Source organism: Phasianus colchicus, chromosome 2 (assembly GCF_987193195.1).
Source record: "Phasianus colchicus chromosome 2, bPhaCol1.hap1.1, whole genome shotgun sequence".
Classification (NCBI taxonomy): Eukaryota; Metazoa; Chordata; class Aves; order Galliformes; family Phasianidae; genus Phasianus; species Phasianus colchicus.
Window position 1 is genome coordinate 28,876,081 of NC_143437.1, and position 26,113 is coordinate 28,902,193.

Sequence of the window (26,113 nt, forward strand, 5' to 3'; positions counted from 1 at the left end):
GGTTTTTGTCTGAAGTCCTTGTCATGTCCAACTTCTAAATTGCTGAAAACACTTGTTTGTCCTGTGAAACTTGCATTCCTCAAAGAGAGAAAATATCATAGCAGTACTTTGAAATACAGCCTGGACATGCATATTTAAAGAACATGTTCCTGTGCCACTGCCAAAACTGATAAAAGTACCTTTTCCTGAGCATAAAAGTACTGGAAATACCTACTTCAGTTGCAATGTCAGATTCTCCACAAGATGGTATAAAAACCCACATACAGACTGTTGTGTGATAACTTGTGGGTCCATCTGTTTTCATGCTGGAATCTAATATCTGGCGTTTAATCAAAGTGCTAAAATGCAAGATAAAATATTCCTTCCAGTTTTTAGTTGCAATTATACTAATGATACTTCTGTGTATGTACATTACCAATTTCCTTCTCAAGGACCATGTGCATATTTAAAATTATAACTACTTTCTTATTTGAAGCTGAACATTTTACACACTTGTTTTCTGGGCAGTCAGGTTCTACCATATCAGGGCCTTATCAACAAAACATCTGCCTAGCTTCAAGGAGATATCACAAGATATCTTTAATTCCTTTTACTGTAGGGGCCTACAGTTTGGGGCGTATTTTACAAAGCTAAAACTGTTAAACGGAAACAGGGTGAGCATGTAGAACAGGTCGAAGGCAGTTACAAGATTCATTGCATCCTTGCATGGCTAAACAGGATTGATTTACTTGCAGGAATTCCCTAAAGCACTAACGGTATTTGTTTCTCTGAGGAAATGCATAAAAACACTGTTATTTCCCTGTGATGTCGGTTGAACCTAATCGCATTTTGAACATTCATTAATGTTTACAAACTTTGTGAATTAGAAATTTGATGGTTTTTATCCTTATTTTTTCAAGAGTCAAAGTTAAAATCTTTCTCATTTCTAATTTCCCTCATGAAGCATTGCAGGATGCCCTCATACTGGTATGAGGTACGCCTTTGCAACTAAATAAAGCTAGCTGTAAGCATTTAAGGTCCTGTTCAATGTAAAAATAACCCTGATATCAGTTTCTAAACTTTCTGAAAACTTACATAATGGATTTCATTTATGACCGTATATTAAAATATGATCAGTTTGATTTTGATTAGAATTTTTGCCATATGGCTCTTCAAGGTTGATATTGAAATATCCACTTTATTATAATAATTCTTATGGATATTTCTTATATATATATAATATATATATCTTATATCTATAATATAATATATTATGGATAATTCTTATGGAGTGTTATAAGAATAACTAGAAGAATTACCAGGAGCTTACTGAACCACTTTTGATGAGGAAGATTTTTTGTAATTTATAATACAGCTGCAATTTTTTAGCCTCTAGTGTCATCTGAGTACATACTACAAATAAGTATGTTTTCATATATGCCTGGCAAGTATGTAGTGGATTGTTTTGCTTTGTTTTCCAAATGATTTTTCTTTTAGTACTCCATGAATTTGCTGCCCTATATTTGATTCCTGCAGTATAATCTGTGTGCGGCTACAGCTTGAAAAAACATTTAGAAACAAAATCTGGTGTAAAAAGTAGATGCTTGCCTATTAAATACAAGTGATCATTGCATATATGTGATGACACAGTTTTATAGTATCCCTTCTTTACAGATATTTCTGAAATGAATCTCTTGGCCTAGAAGTAAATTAGTCTTTAGGGACCTACCTCTTAAGGAAACTCTGCCAAGAAGCAGCGTCTATTACAAAAAGGAAGATCTGTGGTCAGCCCATTGTTTGAGAAGAGTCTTCTCTGCTGGCCTCCCCAAGTAGTGACTTAGAGTATTGTGGTGCTGGCTTCCTACATTGTTCCAAGTCTGCTTTTCACTAGATCTTGGAAGGAAGCAATTGACTGAAGAGTGCCAACTAGGATATAAGTATTTGTTTGTTAATGCAGTAAATTTTGTAAGCAGTTCTTAGTATTATCATTGAATTTATATTTAAGTTAAAGAAACTTGGGTAAACTGGGTCTTGTCTAAAGTCTTTTCAGTGAAGCAACTTTAATGCTGAGATTTAAATTCCTATGATAATATCTAAAGTAATGGAAAGGGTTTCAAAGAAGGAAGGAGAAAATCATAAAGGTAAAAAGAGAATTGAAGGTCTGGGATGTATAGGACTTGGTTAAGATTACTTGGGTCGAAAAGGACAAAGATGTGTGACTTAAATTGTGTTCCCAGTGAATCTGAGAATGAAAACAAGGAGCAAGAAAAACTAAATTCCTAGAAAGGAAGGAAGCAAGACTTGCTATGAAACAAAGTGTGAAATGATTTAATGGAAAATGACTAGCGAGAGATGGTAATGTGTTTTGAAATGACACATACAATTAAATGAAAAATGTAGTTGGTAAGTGACCTTTTCCCTCCCTTAATTTAACTGTTAACTACCAAGTAGGAACCTAAAGGTCAAATTATGATTTGGAACTTTTTTAAATTAGGGGAGCTAGAGAGAAGAGATGCGATTTAAACTGCTGTATATCTAATTGTAGCCCCTTAAGGAGATTTTTAGTCAGAGTTTGTATAAGAAGGGTGTCCAAATTTCTTGCTGCATTGAGTGAATAGAAATTGTCTTGGACTACATATATGCTATATTTAATGTACATAAGTAATAAAGCTTTTTTGTGTATATATTTATATACATTAAAAAAAAAGGACAAGAAAAGGAATAAAACTATCAGGTTGGACTTGTAAGGCCTTGTTAACAAAATCCAACAATCAAAATTTTCCTATCATCATCCTTTTTCATCTACTACTGAGTCAGATGTTAATAACATCAATGCTAAATACAACGATTGTGCTAGCTGTGTTCCAATCAGTGAGCTCTTTGCAGACTTCACATTATTCTTTACACTGCATTCACATACTAGGCAGTAGAGAGAGCAAAGGGAGGAAAAAGCAAAATACCAAAATGGAGTCTGATAGCAGATCATTGATTCAGTAGTCTGTTTGTTGCTTGGAACCTGTTTGATGTTGTTTTTCCTGACATATGTAAAATTGAATTTATTATTACTGGACTGTAATACTTTGAGCACTCGGATATATAACACTGGTATACCATTCTGGGGCTAAATTGAGTTTTTGTGTGGCTGAATGGAATGCCCATCTTGGTTGGATTGAAAAATGTCATAAGGCTTTTTTTACCCAAACATTTCTGCCAAATGCGTACAGGAAGTGGCTTTGGCAGTTGTATCCAAACAAGTAACTTCATTTCCTGGAATCTGCTTTTTTGCAAAATGCAGACTTGAAGAAAGAAAGTGAAAAGAGGGATGTTAAGGAACAGAAGAAAGATCACTGACAGTTTCAGAAAATTAGATTGCCTAGATTATTGAACTCAATTTTTTTATGTATAGTCAGAAAAACATCATGTAACTTAACATTTTCAAATTGATAGTTTCTTCATGTAATAATACTATAAAAAAAAGTCTGTTGAGTATAACTGCATTTAGTGCTTATTAGTAAGGCAGTCATAAAGTAGTTACAATGTAAGAGAGTATGCTGTATGTTTCCTACTGGGGGGTTAGTAAAATTTACTTTCATTACTGTGAAACTCAGGAAAGTTGAAAGAGAATAAATGCTATCATATTATTTTCAGTCCAAAAGGATATATGAATTGATTTAACATAATGAACAAAATGCTGAAAATATCATCAACATTTTATCTGTCTAGTCAGGTACTATTTATTTCTTATTCTGCAGCAAATTCATTTTCCTACTCTACCTTGCTGATTTTGAATAATGTGTTATTTTTTTCCTTCTCTTTTCTCCTACTGTCTCTAAGCTAATACCCTGAGTATTTCAATAACAATTACTGCAATCTTCCTTATGGTGCTGGATAACTGTCTATATTATAAGCACAGTCTTCATGTTCTTATACTCATACTCTTAAGGTCAAATCATAGACTTTTCAGATGTTTGGAAAGCAGTAGTTCAATAGTTGGTTTGTGTCAAATGATTTTTAAATAATTTTAGCAAATTAGGGGCTATTTCAGAAATGTTGATAGGGTAAACTGTATGGTTAAATATGCAATAGCAATGAGTCATACTGTAATGAGTCAGAAAACTTGAAATATTGCCATTTTCTTAGAAATAATATTGAAAAATCTTAAAGTTTAGTTCTTCTGAATCACAAATGTTTATGTCAAAGAAAGATACAAAATATGCAAGTTGTGGAGAATTAATGATATACCTTCTAATTTATTCAATTGGGTATTAATGGACTGTATATGAAACATCTTAGTAAAACTGTTGATTACATATATTGTTTTCAAATCATTAAAAATCTCTTCTAATGGGTGTAGGCACAATGAAAAAAAAACTTTTGAAGTGGTTCAGTGAAATAATTTTATTTTAATGCAGCCACCTGTTGTTTATTTTAGTTTTCCTACCATCTTATAGTGTTCATTTTTTCTGTAAGTATTCTATTAAAATTTCTAAGTTATCTTGTTTGCAGTTGTTTTTGCTGAGTACTTGTTCCACTCCTGGTGTTTCTAAATAAGTTGTACTTTTTACTAAGAATATTTCCTAAATAAACTTCTGTTAACAATTAGCATAGTATGTTTCTGATTTCTTACTGAATATATGAGATAAATATATTGTCTGAGTAAGTTTTTTAGCTGACTAGGAATTTTCTTTTTGTTTATCATGGTTTTTTGTTGTGTCCACTATTGTTTGCATGTTTCTGCTGAGGTATGGATTTAAATTAATAATAAATCAGCTTTCCATTACATTATGGAAGCAATACTTTGCATTGAATATGTTCCCAGACTGGGATACAGGGCATCTGTTTTTTATTTCAGTCTTATTATTTAGTAAGATTGTGAACTTATGCAAGTGATCTCACCTCTCTGAACCAGTTTCCTCAACTGTAAAATAAATTAGAGTAGCTTATCTTTCGAGATTGCTTTGAAATGTCATGTTCAAAGGCTATCTGTAACTGCAAAATCTTGTTTTTCTAACATCAAGGAGAAGATTGAATCATGTGTGAAAGAAAGAGTGAATTAGAAGCAGAGACCAATACGAAGCTTTGGAAGCCTTTATTCTGTAACGTGTTTGTTCTTGAAATTATTTCTATTTATTGATAGCTAATTTGTTTGGTAGTTTTGTGAAAAATCTAGATTATATTGGCTGCTTAAACTTCTATGCAATCATGGGTGAGGAGTTCTGGTTATAATATGTCTGTTATTTATTGTAACTTCCAAGAGTAAGCTACAAAAAATGTATTTCATACACTGATATTGCTACTTGCTGAGTAAAAGAAGAGTTGAGTACTCAGCATGAACTGGGAAAGTTCATCTTAGTAGAATGATTATATTTTTTATTCCACGTACGTCCGCTTTAGGTCTGAAAAGAAACTTTTCTTAATATTTGAGAAATTTCATTTAATCTTTCACTGTACAGAAAGAAGTAAACAACAGTTTTAAATGCTAGCAACTATTCAGAGACAGGAGGTGAATGTTTAAGTTCTTTATTAGATGTGTTAGGACTAGTTTACTTAAGGGAATACTGAAAGAAAAACTTACGCAAGTTTATTTCATTAACTAAAGCCTATTATGAGTGTGCTCTTGGCTCTAAGGTACATTACATTTAATATTGAATTAAACTTGTGACATGGAATTTCCATAATATGTTGTCTCATTTGGATCTTAAGGAAAAGAAGTTTAAAGCTGCTGAAAAACATGATGTACTTGGCATTCAGAAAGAATTAGGAAACTTTCTAATGATAGATTTGCAGAACATATATTTGCAAGCGGCAAAAACTCTTAATTCTATGTCGTGACATAAGTAGATTTGAGCTACAGCGTGTAGCAGTGTGAAAGTTTTCTTTTGATCCTTCACTGTACCTTCACTATATATTCATCATAGTTCAAGTAGTAAGAAATGTTCATTAAAAAGGAATTGGAAGACTTTTGGGTGCAAATTGTGTTCATGCAATATGTAATTTCACTCAAATATTTTGACTAATTTTTCTTAAGTCCCCTAATAAAGCTATTGACACTACACAAATTTTTTTGAAAACCTATGTACTATTTTGAGCCAGAGAGAGACAATAGGTCCTGTCAATGTGAGCAATTAGCTTTGTCGTTGATATCACTGTGACAAGAATGTCATCAGTTTTGATTAAGCCAGCTTTTAGAAACACTGAAATTAAAGACAAGTATTAGATGCATGAGAACCCAGAAGGTTACTTGACTTTTCATCTCAGTTTGTTAAACAATATAAGGATAATTATATTTTTACTTTTTTCTCTTTGTATGTTGTGGAGACTGTAGTAAGAATAACTACAGCTAAAAAATATGAGCAGGATCTGTAGAGCACTTTTTTTAGTGATGGTATGAAATGCATCTGAAATTATAGTGCCATTGTATATATTTTTTACATGAGAAAATTACTTTTTAAATAATGAAGGCTACCTTGTAATATTGAGTGAATTTTGTTTCTTAAGTGTTCAGTTTGAGGAGAAAGGCAAGATGCATCTGCATTCTTACCTATATATGTATATACATATGACATTAGCTGTCTCTCTGAAAAGCATTCCTATTAGTGTACCTGAAGAAAAAGAAAATGCCAGTGCAATATCATTTGTAGGTTAAGGAATGTAGCTTTGAAATCACTTTTGGAACTGTGTAATTAAATAGCATAGATATCCATCTAATATTAAGTGATCTGTAACCACTACAGTTTTTCACGGTCTTGTGGAATGTAAAATATTATTAAATACTTTTTATACAGCAGTCATACATTAATAGGGCAAAAGCTGAAATGGCCAAGAAATTGCTACCAATGCACTAATAGATTTCTGGAAAACAAATTTGAATTATTTTAAGCAAATAGATGTTGCTAAATCATAGGCTGTATTTTACCACACTGCAGTATCAAATTGTTCCCTCACTTATATTTCATCAGGAAAGGTTGCTGAGCATAAAGAGGAGGAACAATTAATTTTGCTTAATGTGGATATTTATTGTTATGACAGCAGAACTTACTGTTAAAAGGGTAGACCAACCCATAAGTACAGGTTAGAAAGCACTTCCTGTCTTTGGGGTCAATTTATGATGGAAACTTCATTAAAAGTTGAATTAATTGCATCATGGTGAGGTTTCAGGAATAGTGGTCATACTGGTTGAGAAATTCATGTGTTATATTACATCTTCATTTTAAGCCTTAGAAAGTTATAAACACTGCTTTTACTTATCAGATGTGTTGTTAAAATTGTATTGGTGGTTTTCTTATGAATGTTTCTTAATTTTCTGTGATAAGTACCTTGTGCCCAAAGGTATTTACTTGAATTCCAGAAATATTTGTATAATGTACTTAAATTATTCAAGCATTTTTTTCCAGACAATCTTGAGACACTATAATGCTACAACATATAACTTTTTAGTCTAGAACTAAGGAAGTTCTGTGCTCATATAATTTTGTGCTTACACGTGGCCTCAAATTCACAGAAGTTTAAAGAGGCATTAAAGCGATATGTAGGATCGGATGGTAATCCAATTGATTCTGATAACACCTTAGTGCGACTTCCTTCCATCCTTCTTCAAACACAAGTGTTTAGTTTCATTTTTTTAATGAACTCAGTTTTTTACCTACCCTGAAGCAGGAAGTTACATGTGTTGAATATTCTATGCATTGTGTATTACACTAAGAAAATATTACATCTGCACAGTTAAGTTTCTGCAGCAGTGCTTTGGCTTTAGAGTGATTCTTTTTAGTCTCTGCTTCAATATTGCCACGGCAGAGATGCTGACGTACCAAGCAAAGGTACCTAAAGAGAGATATCAGTGCATACAGCCAAATGATGGCATCTTTGTTGTCATGTTAGGAGCTTAGAAGTACATTAATGGTTACCCTGTAAAAATAGTTAACTGTTCATTTATATAACCACAAAAAAAAAAAAAGCTTTTCTAAAGCCTAAAATATCATAGAAACAGTAAAAAAAAAAAAAAAAAAAAAAAAATCACCCAGTTAAATAGAAGAATTATTAATTTATTAACTGGTAAAACATTGTAAAATATACAAAAACTAAGTGCGACAAACGATCATCTTTCCTGTGTATACAAATTCCAGCCTGTACTCTATCCTTTTCCAAAACCCACCATCTTGTTCAGAAAGCAGCTAACTCTGGTAACACTAGCAATGGATAAAGGGAAATTTCAAAGTCTATTGTGCTTAAAACAATTCTTGTATCAGATCCTTTGCATTTGTGCAACTCTGCTGCTGACTTTGTAATTCCAATACTTGGTAGACTGTCCTCATCTTCTTAAGGCATTTATTTTATGAAAGTGCTTTGGAGAAAATTTCAGTCTGACATATTTTTCTTTGTTGTTGCCAGTTACTGTATTTGTAACAAAAGCAGTTTTTTCCATTCAGTGTACATGATTCTTTCTCTGCACCTATTGGCATATTAGCAGAATCCAAATGTATTTTATATTAAAATACAAAGATGTATATAAAATTTTCGTGAGTTGCCTGTGAGCTTTTATGTAAAGAATGCCACAGCTCTGTCTTAGAATTTCTTGAGTCAGAGCCATACTGAAAGAATGGCAAAAGATGCATACAGCTGGAGTTTATTTCTCTTGCATGTAGTACAATTTATGTCCAACATATGGCTCCTACTCACAGCCTTCCTTGAAGTTTAAGACACATCCCTATTTCCATGTGAAGTTACCATCCCTGCCTGTTGTTACTTGCCAGACCTTCTGCTTCTGCTCTGTTCTCCTCTCTGGGTTTTACTAGATTCACAAAAATTTGCTATCTAAAGTGAGTTTTGACTAAGAACAGTTAGTGTGCACGTGTATTAACAATTCTGCTAGCCAATGTGACTAGGAGTGGGGATAAGTGGCTAGAAAGTTTTCTCTGAACCTTTTGTTCTGTGAAACTACAACAGCAAAATTCTTCAGTAAGTATGTGATATACATTAATGGTTGGAATTCCCATGTGGCAAGGACATTCTTACACATTAAAAATTTTGTCTTGTGAAAACCAGTAATGTACTCTTCATTTACTGGAATAGTTTTCTATATAGCCTATAGTCTCAGTTGTAAGATTGGCAGAACTGTGATTTCTAAACAGATGTCTACCTGTTTTATGTCCCATTATTGTAAAAGTTTGATACCTGGCAACATATAGTAGTCTCAAAGTCTGAAACTAAAGGACTATTATGTTACATTTTTGCTTGGTAGTGAATTACTTTTTTTTTGGCAGAACACATTTAAATGTGAAAGTGAGTGGTTCCTTACTGGTGCATTATCCACTGGACCTTACTTTTTCTATCCCACCATAGCTGCTTTGTCTTTGGCATAACTTATATTGTAGAGCCATGTTCATTATTTGCTACTGATATACTTTAAATAGCAGGAGTAACAAAGACTAAACCAAACCAAGGAAAGAAATCGTTCTTGAGATTGTTGTAATTCCAAAAATGTGCATTTTTCTACAAAAATGTAGTTTTTACTTGTCTTTTTCCCAAGTCTGCTGAGAGCAAAAAAGAAGCGGTGGCAGTATGTGCTAAGAATACGTTAAGGATTAAAGACAATTCATTTACTTAATATATACTGGGAATTCTATGCCAGTTTTTGACAAAGAAGCTGTAAATAAAGGTAATGTAAGGATATTTAATTGTAATTCAAATAAAATGATGGAAATTTTTGTCTTCACTGGGAAAGTAACATTTAGACCATCTATTCTGAAAGGCAATGTCCAGGTGTAACACTGAAAGAACATAGCATGTAGCTCTCGAGTGGATCTGTTAATTGTATGATGACACTGACCAATCCACTCTTGAACTATGTGGCCTCCTAAACAATGGTCTTGGGACAGAACACAAAGGAAAGCGTGATCATGAGATAAGGTATTTTATAAACACTTCTCAAAGATAGAGTGTAGCTAACTAACCTAAATGCTTGCTCAAAAGTTACGCAGCAGACTAGATCTGTGTAGATTTAAGCCATGCTGGATGATGTACTTTAAGCGTGATCATGCTGGTAGTATTAAGACAATTTTTAATCAGATGAAGAAAAAGGGATATCCCATTTTGTTGTGGGGGAAAGCTATTTCTTTTGAAGAATTCATCTGAAGAGTGGTCATGTTTTCTGTTGTAAACACTGAGCTCAAAAATAAGGTGTTTACTTATTTGTAAGTGTTTTAATATTGGAGATTTTGTTGCTAAAGGCAAAAAGAGACTTTTTAAGAAAGTGGAAATATTTTAAAACAAAAACAAAGATTTACCTCTTTAAATGAAAGTTGTATGAAAATATGAATTATGAAAACATTTGGAGTAAATACCAAACAAATTCAATTTGGTAATTGATAATCTTAGTTATAAAATATCAAATTAATGTGATGTGGGAATAAATATTCTGAAAAAGTTAGGATTGTAACCATCAAAAGTGAGAAATTTGAAAGCAACGTTGTAAGCAGTATAGTGGAATTGAGACATGAATATTTTGTATTACAAGACTGTCAAAACAATCATATGATAGGAAAGAAATAATCTAACAGTTATAAGTAAGCCTGTGGGTATCAGTGTTTTAGGTAGCAATTTGTTGACTTTGAGATGATATTGAAAGTTGCGATTAGTTTTTCTTAATTATGATTTTTGTATTGATCTTTGCCTGCTTGATTTGTTGGAATGCTTGGCAGAGTATACTATTTCTTTTGGTATTTTATGGGAAGCAAATATTTTGCCTTTCTAGTGTACCAAACTCAAACACACAGACACTTTAAAAAAAAAAAGGCAAGTTGAGGAATCTCAAGGATCAAGACTTTTCTGTATGTTTCCATGTTTCCATTCCTAGAAATATCTGCACGGTTTTCACCTAATAGATCCTCCTACTTCTGAGGATTTAAGACCTTTTCTTCTCCTCTTTTTCTGGTGGTACGTTGTAACTTCAAGAATTTCTTCTTGTTAACTAGAACTTAGAAGCGCTTGATAAAATATTTGGGAGTGTTTGTTTCTGGTCTATATATCTACTACCTAGCAAGTTTTATGGCTGCAGGCAGGTCTTAATGACAAAGGCCACAGAATCACAGAATGATTAGGTCTGGAAGGGACCTTCAGATGTAATCTTGCCTAACCCCACTACTCAAGCAGATCCACCTAGTCCAGGCTGCTCAGGACCATATCCCAGTGGCTTTTGAATATCTCCAAGGAGAGATACCACAATCTCTCTAGGCAAACTGTGCCAGTGCTCAGTCACTCATGTACTAAAAATGTGTTTCTTGATGTTCAGAGGGAACTTCTGTGTTCATGTTTGTGATCATTGCCTTTTGACCTGGCACTGGGCAAATGTGAAGAAGGTGTGGCTCCACCTTCATTACATCCTCACTTAAGACTTTTATGTACATTGATAAGGTCCCTGAGCCTTCTCTCTTCTAGGCTAAACAGTCCCAGCTCTCTCAATCTTTCTATGCAGGAGAAATTCTCAAACCACTTCATTATCTTTGTGGACCTTCATTGGACTCTCTCCAGTTTGTCCATGCCTCTGGTATATGGAAGCCGAGAACTGGACACAGTACTCCAGAGCAACATAAGATTAGCACTTATATGTTTATTATTCAGTTCACGTAAGATCAACAGGAATATCCAGTGCCACTGGAGACATCTAATTGCTTCACTATTGAGAGTTAAAAGAATTTTAATTAAAAACAAAGGGCAGATACCTCATTCTTTGCTTTTTCCTACAAAAGTGAAAATGTTGAGGATGGAAATTTATTATTCTCTTCTCAGTTTTCAGTTGGAAAGGATTTGATATTACGCACATTTTGATATACTAAAAATGTGATGAGCTGTTTGCTTTTTATCACATGGATTGTTTCTACTTTAAAATCCTTTCTATTTTGATTAATTTAGTATTTCTGCGGAGTCCAGATTTCTCTTATTGCAAAGAGTGATTTCTAATGGCTGTAACTCAAAACCGTGTGAACTTAACTGAACTTTCTAAGGCATCTAAAGAATGTTCAAGTTAAAATTAATCTTTCTGCTGAAGGAATCTGTTTCTGAAAGCTTTATTTTTAGGCTATTAAAAGTAAATAAGTATAACGTGTTGCATAATTTTGTTCTTAAAATTTTAATGTGTGTGCTATTTATCATTATTGTCAGCAAAAATGCAGAGCTATTTGCTGTGCTTTATCCTATTATTTAATGAGTAGTATGACCTCACGTAAACTATTTAAAAATGATTAATAGCATTCATCAGAGTGCTCTATTAAAAATGCAAATTATAGTTTTACTTAAACCTCCTTGAATTTCTGGACTGTTAACATTGATTCACATAGTAAGTGAATCACTTTTGGTAAGACTGGATTACAAAAAGATGTATATAACATGCACAATTTTTCTTTTTTTTTCCCCCTCCTTGTACAAAGATTTAGTGTTTCCTTTAATATAGACATTTTTTTCCTTCAAAGTAGGACGGATCCATATGAAAGTGTTTTTTTTTTTTAAGAATTTTAATGCTTTTAACAACTGAGGAAAGTCCAAAGAAACTGTTAGCCATTTTGTTGAAATGTGTAATTCCTGGATTTATAGTAACCACCTCATTTTCTACTTTGATTCCCATTTCATAACCATTACAAATAAAAGTGAAGATGTATCTATAATATAGGTATAGAAACTACTGGTACTAACCGCCACCAAATGCTCTACCAACTACTTAGAGACAAATCCAGATATAAAAGGGATTCCTTTTGGTGAGTCTATAACTCACGAGGTACGAAGTGCTTAATTCTGAAGAGAATTCAACACATTACTGTCAAGGTTGGTGTTAAAGAATAACTCAGGAAAGTTACTCAGATGTCATCTAATTTTGTTACACATACAAAGGACTCACTTCTTGACTATACTACAACCTGCCTCGCTATCTGTTCATCCACCAGAATATGTTACATGCCTAGAAGCCTTCAGTTTTGAGAAGACTAGTTAAACCTTCCGAAGGATTGAGTGCGTATTTAGAGCACAACTAATATCTATTGGCTGCACTGGCCACTGTTATTTAACACATGAGCAATGGCATTAAAAAGAAGAGATGCTGTCTGTAATGTAATGGTTACAGCAAGGAGGAAAATATTTCCTCAGGAACTGAGTGTTTGAAATTTAGTGTGGCCATTGCAGGGAATTATATACTTAAGTTTTGAAATCTGGATTTAGGTATAAAAGAAACTATCATGTTCATTCTCAGAGGCTCCAATAAAGCTTCAGAAAAAGAAGAATCGAAGTTAATTCTTCTACAAAGAAGTTTCACTCCTATCTTAATTTCTAATTATCAGCTGCCAGAAAAAAATAAGAAATGAGATTAGTAAAGCTTATTCATCTTTGACATAAGTAGGTAAACCAAATTTAAAATTTGTTATCTAGAATGCTGAGAATGTTAAAAAGACATACAATAGTCTTTGTCATGGTTACTTCTCTTAACTCTCTCAAGCACTGTTTTTTGTCACTAAAATGTTCCTACTGAGATGAACAGACAAATAGACACACACAAAAAAACCACTTGTTATGAAACAGGTCCTCCAATCTTTCAGTTAATAATCTGAAATTTTAAGATAACTCCAGATTGGTAGGAATTGACAGCACACCAAATACAGACAATTTTTTCTTGTCTGCCACAGATTGAGAAGCATATAGACTTCAGAAAACCTCAATAGCTTAACAAAGAATAAAACTAAAATGTAATAGGGAATTAAAAGTACAGTATATTTCCAAAACCAGATTGATGGAAAACAAGTCATCATTCCTCTGAACTGTTCTGAAAATGAAACACTCCTTTTTTTGTGGTTTATGGTGTTACTGGCAAGACTGGTGGCACAGTTGGTTCTTCAGGCACCAAAAATATAGTTTGTGCCTACAAGTTGTGCCTAACAAAAAACTTTACTTGCATTTAGTCCAAGCTGTCATGATTCTGTTGATGTAGGTTGTCATTTGGTAGAACTCTTAAAATATTCTTCTCCCACAATTCTGTCATTTTTCTAAAATTATGAAAGATACATTGAAAAGGAATATTTAAATGTAGTGTCTGCCACTCAAAACAGCCTAAAATACGTAGATGAGACAAATTTTGAGAACGATCTATTTTTTTAAAAAACATTTATATGGCTGAAAAAGATGAGCTTTTGAAAAAAATGAAAGCCTATTTTCAGGTCTAAAACAGGAGCAGCAAACGTTGTTACTAGTACAATTTGAATTGAATTGAGATTCAACTTGCATAAAAGATCTACTTGAAATCTTTGGAAAAATTAGTTTTACTTCACTAAGATATTTTAAAGATAATATTGCGGCATTACTATCAAAAGCAAAGATTAGTATCACAGCGTTCTAATATGTTGGACTAACATAGTGGCCCTATCTTTTATTTAGTAAAATTTTCGCAAAACCCTGTGAACTGCCTAAGAGAGCAGGCTTAGAGTTTGACGAAGAGAGAGAAAAGCACAGTTGATTGATAATGTTCAATTTTTGCTGTAAACAGAGCAAGATAGAATAAGATGTATGTCATTTCTTTAAGAAGTTACCTACAATGTGTGAATCCAGTGTAGACAAAAGTGAACCTTATTTATTCAGATGTGGCAGCACCATTGGGTGGGTCTCTTAAAGTTTCTGTGGGTTTGACTTCATATTTTCCTTTGTATCCACCCCCTGAAATTCTGCCAAGCCTACCATGCTTCATTTCTGTTTTCTTTTTATACCTACTAATTAAGGACTTCCAATGTGCATATGTATTATACAATCAGATATGGTCTCACAGGCAGCTTGAAAGTAAATTGTTGTAAATAGCTAAAAAATATCTGTCTCTTTTGAAACATTCCAGTTATCATATATGAAGTGCTGAAAAAATATTTAGTAATGTTGGTATCAGAACATGAAAACTTGATTTTATCAGTAAGTATGTGACTTTGTTCCTCTCTGCTTATATTTGCAAACATCTTGTTCATGCTAACTAGACTCTGATTCTCAGTATCTGCACCCTCAGAGAAACTCTGCCCTGATTTTTGAATCTGATAATTCTGCTGTCCATTGACTCATTAAAGAAAATTAAAGAACATAAGTAACACAAAGTAGGTATGCTGTAAGTCTTCAAACTAGAAGCAGTGAAATTATTAGAAAATCGGTGAAATTATTAGAACCCATAACTGGGAAAAAAAAATAGACCAAAGTGGTCTTGCTAAACTGTCTAATGCATATTAGAAAAAAAATATTGTCGGGTGCAGTCATGGACATTTTATACTTTGCAACATTTAACAGGCAAACTAGTATGCTTATTATCCGGAAAAGAAAAATGAAGGTAAAATAATTTCAGTAATTTTGATCTTTTTGCTTTGAGATCACTCTGAGTTTCAGTCTGGTACCAGACTTATGATATGTTAATAAGGAGCATAAAGCTGCATTTCTGTCTGCCATTTGTCATTTAAGATCAAGCGGCTTTTGTTGCAAAAGTGAATCTATTAAATATACGGTGGATTAATATGAAAAAATATTTTTCTTACCTTTGTTGTTATCTGAGATTTCTTATAGCAATTAAACTGAAAAAACAGTATGATTGGTTTCAGCAGTCACATGCCTTTTGGAATTGTGGTGGTGGTGGTGTTCTTTGTGAAGTTTAAACTAATCACTTTCATCTTCTTTTAAATTGAGTTTATACTCAGTTTATCCTTTATATTTATATTTCATTATCCTATATATATGTGTATATGTGTGTGTATATATATGTATATATTTATCAAAGTTTCAGTGATCATATACATGCTAAGAATAATTATTGCAGTAGATATGGTACTTTGATTTGTGTCCAAAATAGCTCTGAATAAGTTTGTCCTTCTGCTGTTACATATTTGCACTATCAAGGGTTACTGCTACCTAGAAAATATTATATACAGAACTATTTTGTATATAACTTTTTGTCTTGACTTTACGTGAATAAAATAACGCCTAAGTATTGAGTATGAGCATGTACTGATTAATTCAAGCTGCAATGAGTTAATAGCTCCATGAAAATTTTCACTTCAGCGTTGCAGTCCAACTGACAGAATCAATGTGCGATATCACAGTAAACATACCAAAACTCAAAAAGCGTTTCTTTTACCCTCTTTTTCCCATTTAAGCGAACAAAAGAAACTCCAGAGCAACAGAAAGTTATTTATGCAGCAGTTTTATTTAGTTTAAGTACTGTTTTTCATTTGAGTCTTTGAACTGTCCAGAGATTGTTTTGCAATTCCATTCTGCAGGGGTAGCATGAGGAACCTACTTCCCATTTTTGAAGATATTAATATATAATGTGTATCATCATGATGAATTTAGCTGAGCATTAGAGCAGGAAAGTATTTGTTGTATATTTTATTGGTGTCTATTTTCCAGTTTTTCACTATTTCTTTGCTGTTCCATTTTACCCCAGTTCTGTTATATCTACTTTTACCCATTCTGAACAGTTGGTCAATACATACTTCTAACACCTTAGTTCTAGTACAAAGACTCATCAGATGATTGGTCTTTACTCTGATTTGAAAATGCCTACAATTCCTTTGTTCATATTTGATCATGAGCCAAAACAGATAAAGAGCAGGTTGACCATTGGAACATTTTTCATAGGAACAAAAACTCACAAGTTGCACCAACTGCCATCCTGAAGTTCTTCAACCAGCTCTCAGACGAGAGCTTTCCTTGAGTTAAGAGGATATTTTGCTCTTCTTGATTTCAGTGGAAAAGCTGGCAAGTATTGGTAGACAGAGCACTTAGCAGAAATAGAAATATAGAGTCTTCCATTGTGAAAATGTAAATTTTGCAGAACAGATATGTGGGCAGAAAAGTGGACAGATGCTTTTATCATCAGAATACATAGTCTGTGAGGAGTCAGAACAGCTATTCCCAAGAGTTTGTTTTTGTCAACTGACAGTCTTAATATTTCTCCCTCAAAGTAGCTCAAGTTGCATCTTCAATTCTTTACTTCCAAAGAGTTGTTTCCAGTTCTTTTTTGCAAATTAAATTGACAGCCTGTGTCATGAGAACCGCTTGAATTCCCATAAGCTTTTGTAACAGGACCAAAATCTGGCTATAAGTTGGAGTTATGAGGGAGACACTGTGATTCTTATTTCTGACAGGTTATAGTATCTTCTAACACAAACAGTAGCATGAAATTGATACCTTCTGAGCCATTTTCCAGATTGAACTGAAGAGCAATGTAAGTATTTTCAATGGATTTTACACATTAAACTTTATGAAGATCTTCTGACTCTGAGAAATAAATTCTTTTTCAACAAGCAACCAACAACAACAAAAAGAATTTGTCAGGCCTAATAGCGCCATTCCTAATGTGGATGCCCATAAAACCTTTATGAAAAAACGTCTCTAGAATAAAGTCTTGAAAAAATGTCTATTATTTGTAATCTAGGATAACTAAAACAGGATCCAATAGTATTTGTGGTTGTTGGATACCTTTAAAAATCAGGATCATCTCTTAAATGCATTCAAACATGTCTGGTACTCATGGAAACAAAATAAGTTAGGGTTTTTTTTAGTTTTGTGCTCTTACCTACATGGATTATTCCTTTAGTAATACCAGTGGATAGTATTCAACATTAAAATACTATCCAGATCGATATTTTTTCTCCCAGCATTTGAGCATCCAGTGCCACACTGCATATGTATAAATGCATAGTTTAGAGTTTAAAAATGCAGTTAGAGTTTAAAAAGCATTAAATGTTGTTTTGAATGGCTGTAAATAGCATTTAGTACATAACTGTGTAAAATGAATTACTTTAGTGATAGAATAAGTTATGTGATATTTGTCAGGGGTTTTGCTGATATGTAGGCTTTTAACTGCCGTAGGTGTATTACTGAATTATGGAATCCCTTTGATCTTTTTATGTCACCTTAAAAAATAATCAGGCACCTCCAAGAGCACTGTTATATTTCTCAGTTTATTTTGAATTATTATTAATTACAAGAGTTTAGTCCAGTAATGAATACTACAGTACTTTCTATTTCTTGGTTATTATTGTTCTTGTTGCTGTGGTTCAGAACTTCTTAGTAGACACTGTGATTCTCCTTTCTGACTTTCTGAGCTCAGTGGGATAATTTTAATTTGCAGATTTTTCTGGAGGAGTCTCTCGCACTGAAACTTTTTGTTTCATATGCAAGTTGGTGCAGTGCACTGGATAGAAGTGCAGACTAAAATGAAACCTTCAGTGAGAACATTATGAAACATTCAAATCCAGAATGTGGGTCAAAACATTACTTTTCCCCAAATTTGAACTCTGAATTTGCAGTGAATTATGAGTTTGCTGTAAATTTTATGTTGTGAATTGAACACATTTCTGAATATTTGAACATTAAAACCAACTTACATAACCTGACAGTAAAGTTTAAAAAAAAAAAAATTACTACTAAAGTTATCACTTTTTAACACAACACTGTCAACTGGGATTTCACAAGTGTTATTGCAAGAAAATTGCAGTTTTTTTCTAACCATCCAAATTATGTTGATAATGATTATTCCAGTTTGCATTGTAATGACTTGATGACATTTCATTGCTCTTGCCTGTAGTATGTGAAAATTTTCTTAAATAAGAATTTTGAAATATTTACTTTGTAATAACATGCCACAGTATTGAATTTGTTTGGCTTGTACAAGAAAAGAAATTGTTTTCTACAACACTAAGTGTTCTACCTGAACTGTTTAAGAACCTTGCCAACAATGTGCTATCATCAATGTTTTCTCAATTCTTTTACTCTTAAAATTATTGCATATAATGCAGTAAATATATATCAGTTTGCAGCTAGAGAAAAACTATTTAATAAAATTATGTCATTTGAGAAAGTGTAGATGTCATAATTGAAAATATAACAAGCACACAGAATCTTCATTACTGAATATATCACCACTCCATCAAGCTTCCAGTGCTTCTTGCAATGTTTTTCTAACATTAACATTGCTGTATTCCCTTATTATAATTCTTTCTCCATTATTACCCACATGCTGCAATATACTTTCTGTATCAGTTTTATGCTCGTGTTAGGCTGATACACAATCTTAATGCTTCTTTCAAGCTGCTAAGATACTGTTTTCAGAATGTGATTGTTTACTATTTCATATACTTCTGTATTTCTTTGAAGTGGACTTTATGAACCAGAAAATTTCTGATTCCCAAGAGTTCTAGAGATCTATTCTTATGTGTTTTGTTAAGCTGTACAGTTCTGCTGCCTTTTAATATAATGCTGGAAAAATATTATCAGATTACCATTAATTTTGGTTAACAGACTTCTGCCTGGAAGAAGCAGTAAGCATTATAATATTTTGTCTTCCAAACCTAGTGCTGCTGCTTACTCAAAGGTAAAGCATTGTCAAAAAGGTTAAAAATTTCATGTTGTGTATTACATATAAGAAAGTGTGATTCACAGTTTATTTTAAGCTCAGATGTGATCTTCATTAAGGCTTTCTGCATTTAAAGAAACTTTTTCCTGAAGAAAAAAAAAAAAAGCAATTTCAGAGGGTCAGTTCAGGTTGCATATTAAAATTAGTGTCAATGATGGGATGAATATACTATAAAATTCTGCTTGCAAAGCTGACTCTTTTCTTCAGTGCAGGCTTGAAACGTGAACATTATATTCTCAGGTCATCACTGCAGAAAATACATATATTTTCCTAAACCCTTTTACTCTCTTGGATCACACAGTGGCAAAAGTGTACTGTATCTTTCTTTGATTTTCTTCTTCAGAAAGGGTGGAGCATTTCTACATGCTTTGCCATTCAAACATTCCTGGTGGTTCTATTTTCAACTCAAAATTTTTAGATTAGTAACAGATGTGCTTATTCTTTCAACTGAAACAGAGTGGAAGTTTTTCTACTATACTTTGAATAGTTTTAAAACTTTTACTGATTATTGAACCCTGAATGCTAGCTTGTGTTACCAGCCTTCAGTGTAAACAATATCTTATACCACAAAAATGTCACTGAAGTCAGGGGGGAGAAATCTTGAAATGATAAGCATCACAAGGCGAAGCAAAATATAGTCCCGAATGAGTTTAAAATGCAGTTTTTTTCATGCAAACTGATCAGGACCCCAACAAGGTGTAGCGTTCTAGAATTCCATAGCATAACTTTTAGGTATGTTTTGTTAATATGCATTATCCCTACTTACACAAAAATTGCAAAGTACATAGACAGGAAAATAGTTCGCAAGCTTTGTAGGTTGTTGGTAATGGTGGTTCATTGGCACAAATCATATAGAAAACTCTTGTACAGCAAAACTCCCAATAAACTTTAGTATTCTTGTGCACAACAGATTCGATGTCCCCTTTGACAGAGGGAAGGGGTGCTATCTAGAGGGATAGCAGCCCTGAGGAGAAGGTTTTGGGAATGTCGATTGATGAAAGATTCCATATGAGCCAGCAATGTGTGTTTGCAGCCCAGAAGGTCAACTGTATCCTGGATTGCATCAAGAGGAGTGTGACCAGCAGGTTAAGGGAAGTGATTCTGCCTCTCTATTCTGCTCTTGTGGGACCTCACACGGATTACTGCATCCAGTTTTGGAGCCCCAACACAAGAAGGGCATGGAGTTGTTGGGGCTGGTCCGGAGGAGAGACACAAAGAGGATCAGAGGGTTAGAGCACCGCCCCTATGACAACAGGCTGAGAGAGCTGGAGCTCTTCAGCCTGGAGAAGAAAAGGATCTGAGGAGATCTTATAGCATCCTTCCAGTACCTGGCCTTTAGGAAAGATGGGGAGGGACTCTTTATAAGGGCAGGTAGCAACAGGACGAGAGGAAATGGCTTTAAACTGCAAGAGGGTAGATTTAGAATAGATATTGTAGAGAAATTCTTTACTGTATGGGTGATGAGACACTTCATCTGGTTGTCCAATAAGGCTGTGGATGTTCCAACCCAGAAGCATTCAAGACCAGGCTGGATGGGACTGTGAACTACCTGGTCTAAAGGGAGGTGTCCCTGCCTGCAGCAGGGGGCTTGGAACTATATGATCTTACAGTCCCCTTCTAAACCAAAACATTCTATGATAGCTCTGAAACAGAAAGACAGGCTTTGATTTATTTATTTATTTATTTAAAATAGTGTGCATAACTTCTTATTTAGATTTGTGGATCATTCAGCAATGAGAATTGGTAAATAATAGAGATCATAATACTTTCCTGTAGTATTTTGAAAAAAGATCTGAAGGACAAATATGTAATGACTTTCTGGTGCCAATAGGAAATAAATCCAGTACTGAAAGTCTAAGTAGCAGAAATCAGCTGTTTTTATAGGTACAATACCTGATTCACTAACTACTAATTCACTAACTAATGGGATAACATTCACTGAGGAATATAAAACACATGTAATTAAAATAATTTCCAGTTTTTCTCTTCCCGAAGAACTGAAAATATTCAAGTCACATCTTGGGGTAAATATGATAAAGGGGTGAAAGAAATACTGAAGCAAAGTGCAGCTTGATGTTGTGAAAATCCTTCTAATATTCTTACACTTCAGAATATTTTCAATACTTTAAAATTCCATACATTGGTTTTATTTATCAAAATTTTAAGTTGACTTTGCATAAAGTCAACTTTATATAGAACTTATTCAGTGCAAGCTTTCAGACTATGTTTCTCTGTAGTGAAGCTGAATTAACTTGCCAGATTAAAACTTGTCAGTTCTTTTGTGAAAAATTCTTTCCTCTTGGTGGGCAACAGAGCATAATCTGCCAGGTTATTTAAGATGCTTTGGCTGATTTGTCTAAAATGGGATTAAGGAAATGTGAAATGTCTGTCTCTTATACACTCTGACACAGTTCCTGTTTTTTTTCTTGAGAAAGAAGGAAAGATGTCACTTGGATGTCAGGAGGCTTTTGAAGTTTTCAAGCAGGACCATGCTGATAGTATAACCATTGAGGACAACAAACAGCTTCTCAAACAGAGGTGAGTGTCCCAGGAAGATACAGCTGGAGAAAGGCATCTGAGAGTTTATTATGAGCCTGGGTAAGAATGCATAATTTTAGATTGGGTGTCCTATGCTTCTACTGAGAATTTGCAGAAACTTAGTCTTTTCTTACAGGGAGATTTCTTATTTGGAGGGCACAGTGATGACAGAATGAAAGTCTGAAGAGAATATGAAAATGGTATTAGTGGTCTCAGTGCATCTTTCCTCTGGTTTTTTTCATCTTATCTTTGTAGCCCTATGGAAGCAGTGTGGTAAATGGTATTCATGATCATGAATTATTGAAAGGAAGCTAGATTCATGTGACCAAATTGATTACTGTAATTTCCATTGTCAAAAATGCTTTACTGGCTTCAGCACTAAATTGGACAGTAAAGCAGGAGATGTTTAACAGATGCTTTGGTCTGTTACTCCTAACTTGTTTGCCAAATGATTTTAGGTTCTTTCTTCCTGTTTTGCTCTCTAAAACAGAAATAATTTATCCTTCCACATTTGTTGTTAACGCTAGGAAAGCACTTCAAAATCTTCTGGTGAAGATGGTGAGAATGGTGAAATATTAACATGAATTTTCATGTAGCAGACTTTACACATCTCAAAAACTAAACCATCAAGACTTGTTCTTGTTGTTTGTATAACAGTACTGTTTCACTGTCAGTTTTGCAAGCATTAATCCTCCATGCTCTGTAAGAGAAATATGACGTTTTTAGCTTAGGCATGCCAAAAGCAGATCTCTCAGTGTGCCCTTCCAACCTAATCAGGCTTTACCTCATTTCTTATGTTTTTTTCTTGATTTTTTTTCTGTTCTTTTTTCCCCTTGAGTCTCCTCAATGTCTCATCTGCTTTCTTATATTTCACTAATAGAACAATTTTCCTACTAAACAGGCATGCAAGACATTATTTTCAGGGTCACTGAATCAAATATTCATTTATTTCCTCAAAACTCAGGCAATAAATGATCTCCATGTCTTTGTGACTTACTCATGATCTTGCTACTTACAATTTTTGTGAACTGGCTAATTTTCTATCCAGGTCTACCACTTGCAGCCACAGATGCATAACTGACAAAGTATTAGATGCACATAAAATGTTATGCGTGTAAATCGGACCTTTAATAATGTCTTCCATCTGCCCAATAGATGATGCCACATGTATCTTGCACTGCAATAATTTCTGATGTTGCTGTCTATTAAGAGAACACTTCATGGTTACAGCATGATCATGGGAGCACAGCAGCTCTGAACCGTGTCCTGAATTTCTTCTAGTTAACCAGAATTCTACCACATTTTCTCTGATAGTTATTACTACTGAAGTAAACCAGTGTATACTTTTGGTTTCAGAACATGTAATAGAGATGTGTGGAACCCACAGACTTTGACACCAGATTTTCTTTCCCTAAAAGACAAAGAGATTCAGACTCATGCCTTGTGTAGCCCCTCTCTAATTTGCAGCAGCTGGTTGATGAAATTGGTGCTAATGTGAAGGCTGATACGTAGAAACGAGAAACAAGTTCTCCATGTCATTTTACAGTAGATTTTAGTGAGATATTTGTAGCTCCAAGTATACTGAGTTCATTAAAATAGGTTTATAAAAGTCCAGTCTGTAATTTGGAATGCAACCTCTGAACCACCAGTTGCACAAAAACTGGGTTACCCAGCCAGTGTTCAAATTGCACAGGAAGACGTGTGTGGACACCAGATGTTTAAAGGTTACTGTAACTTCCCTTTACATAGAGATTTCTCATGTTAATATTTTTGTTTATAGTTACATAACCGCTTTTGTCATACCAACAACAGTATTTGGGTCAGAAAGTACTTATTTTTAGCTGTCATACTTTTTCCTTTGGATATTTTGGGTAGATTTTCTTTGGCTGGTATTTATACTGTTCTTGTATTAATTGAATGGTGATTTGTCAATGAGCATAGTTCAAAGTTTGACAGCAAAAGTAGCAACTATTTCCCAGGCTGTGAAATTATTGACATATATGAATTGTGGATTCTCCCTCCTTGTAAAAAAGCTGCCTGGACAAGGTCCTGGGCAACCTGCTCTAGATGTCCCTACTTGAACAAATAACCATCACAGGTCCCTTCCAATGTCAGTCATGCTTTGATTCTGTGTGTATGCATGTACTATGTATGTATATATATTCTGTAACTGCTTATTTATAAATAATCAAATGTAATCATTTGATTAAATCAAATACTGAAAAATATCTATCTTGCCATAAAAAAAAATTAGAAAATCACATGAATAAAATCAATACTGTTTCAAACATAAAGCTTTTCATCACTACTTCAGAGATCTTTACAGGGAATATAACTCAGTACTGTAACTTACTACCATGCCTGGATTAATGAGAAAAAAAAAAAAAGGAAGCTTACTTAGTTAAAAATCATTTAGCTTTGAAGATCATTTAGCAACTTGCTGTGTGAAAGACAATAGATTGAGACTATCCTGTTAGTGCAATTGCTTATGGAGCTACTAGAAAAGCAGTCTTGTAAGACCGAAAAAATGATCTATAGCTTAGTTTACAGTTAATAGGAAAAAACTCTTTCTAGTTTTCTTCTAGAACAACTGCAGTGCTGCTTGAATACCTGTGCTTGTGCCCAGACAAAATGAGACTGTTGGAATTTGAACATCCTACACCTGACTTTCTGAGGACTTAATAGTGTCCTGTTACTCGGTATAATCATGTTCTCTTAAGAGTTGCTTCTCTAAGGAGGAGAAAAATCTGTCACATTTTCTCGTGCAGTAAAGCTACAAATCTTCCCAGCTAAGCCACTCCAGTGCAATATTGTATATTGCACAAAGCCTTTTAAATTCCATCCTAGTCAGTATTTCCAGTAGTAAAATTGTACTAAGTTCCCATATGTAATGTAAATCTAGTTTCCCCTTTGATGTTCTCTATTAATTTTTTCCACTTGCCTCTTTCCTTGCTTTCTGTGTCTCAGCTGCTTAGCAGCTAACTTGTTTTTTCAGTAGCTTGGTAGCTATGGATGAGTTTCATGGAAAGGATGTGTTTCACTTAAGTCACTCAGTTTCTAATTAGAAATGAATGAATGTTTGCATATTCCACTAAATATCTCTGCTGTCTCATTTGAATTTGCCTTGTTTTACGTTATAAAGTAGGGATTTGTTTTTCAAAATACATTCAAAATACAAAAATTAAAATTTTAATTACTGACCTTTTTTGATGAGTTAAACCTTTGCAAAATTCTTACTCCATGACAATTCTCTATTCGTGGAGGATACTCATGGACTCTTTTGAGCTAACAGTGTATTTGTTCACTCATTTTTATTTATATCAATATGAACTTTATGAGAGATTTTTTTCTTAGAGTAGTCCTTTTCTTTCAATAATAGAATCAAATTTTGTCTTTATCATGCTTATTTAATTTGACTGTGATTCATAGTCCCAGATGGAATTTCTTGGTCTATCATAGACTAATGCCAAGTGTTAGTTTAAGTTACAATGCCAGTTTATAAGCTGTGGGGTTTGAGAAACAGATGCATGGCCCATTCAGCTATTCCTGTTTTCAAGGCAACTAGCTACAGACATAGGCTGGATAGGCAACTGGCTTCAACTTGTCCAACTGAATCTTATCTGTGAACATGAATCAGAGTTCACTTTTGACTCAAATAGTTAGTTAATGAGGTTAATATTTGATCTATGGAAGCTGGAGGGAAGAAAGAGAAAGGTACTTTTGTTTGTTCCCTTTAGATCTTTACACAGTCTTCTGTACTTGCTTGGGTATTCTAAGTCTGAACTAGTTCTAATGGTTATATAAAAGTCCCACAGATACTTCAAAGGCTTCTGCTTTCATTATGCAAGATACAGGAAGTGCTGAAGAATACCCCAGCTGGAGCTATTTAGCTCTGTTAAATTCTGCCTTGAAAATAAGCGTTCAGATGTGAATGTGGTTGCTGGAAGTTCCAGCTCTTTCAAATTTCAGTTGGGATTTGAACTAATTGAGAAAAGGCAGTTTTCCAAGACTCACTTCCCAATGGGATATTCATATCTATGTTTTGCCACTATTTGAGTTAGACAGAAATACAATTTGTGGATCTCCTCAGTTATCCTGTTAGACCAAGACTCATCCAGGTCAGTCGCAGGCTTAATGAAAAATTGTGTGCTGCAGTTCTGTCTCCACATCCAACAGGGTTTG

General features: G+C 33.9%; 1 protein-coding gene across 4 annotated transcripts in view; it reads left to right on the forward strand.

Annotated features, from left to right (window-relative positions):
- KIF6 (kinesin family member 6) overlaps window positions 1-26,113 on the forward strand; it is a 141,187-nt gene that overhangs the window by 64,721 nt on the left and 50,353 nt on the right. For all 4 annotated transcript variants that reach the window (XM_090135205.1, XM_090135206.1, XM_031594268.2 and 1 more), the window contains one exon: window positions 21,829-21,931. In XM_090135205.1, coding sequence (XP_089991331.1) covers window positions 21,829-21,931 — 103 coding nt within the window. The remainder of the gene's footprint in view (window positions 1-21,828; window positions 21,932-26,113) is intronic.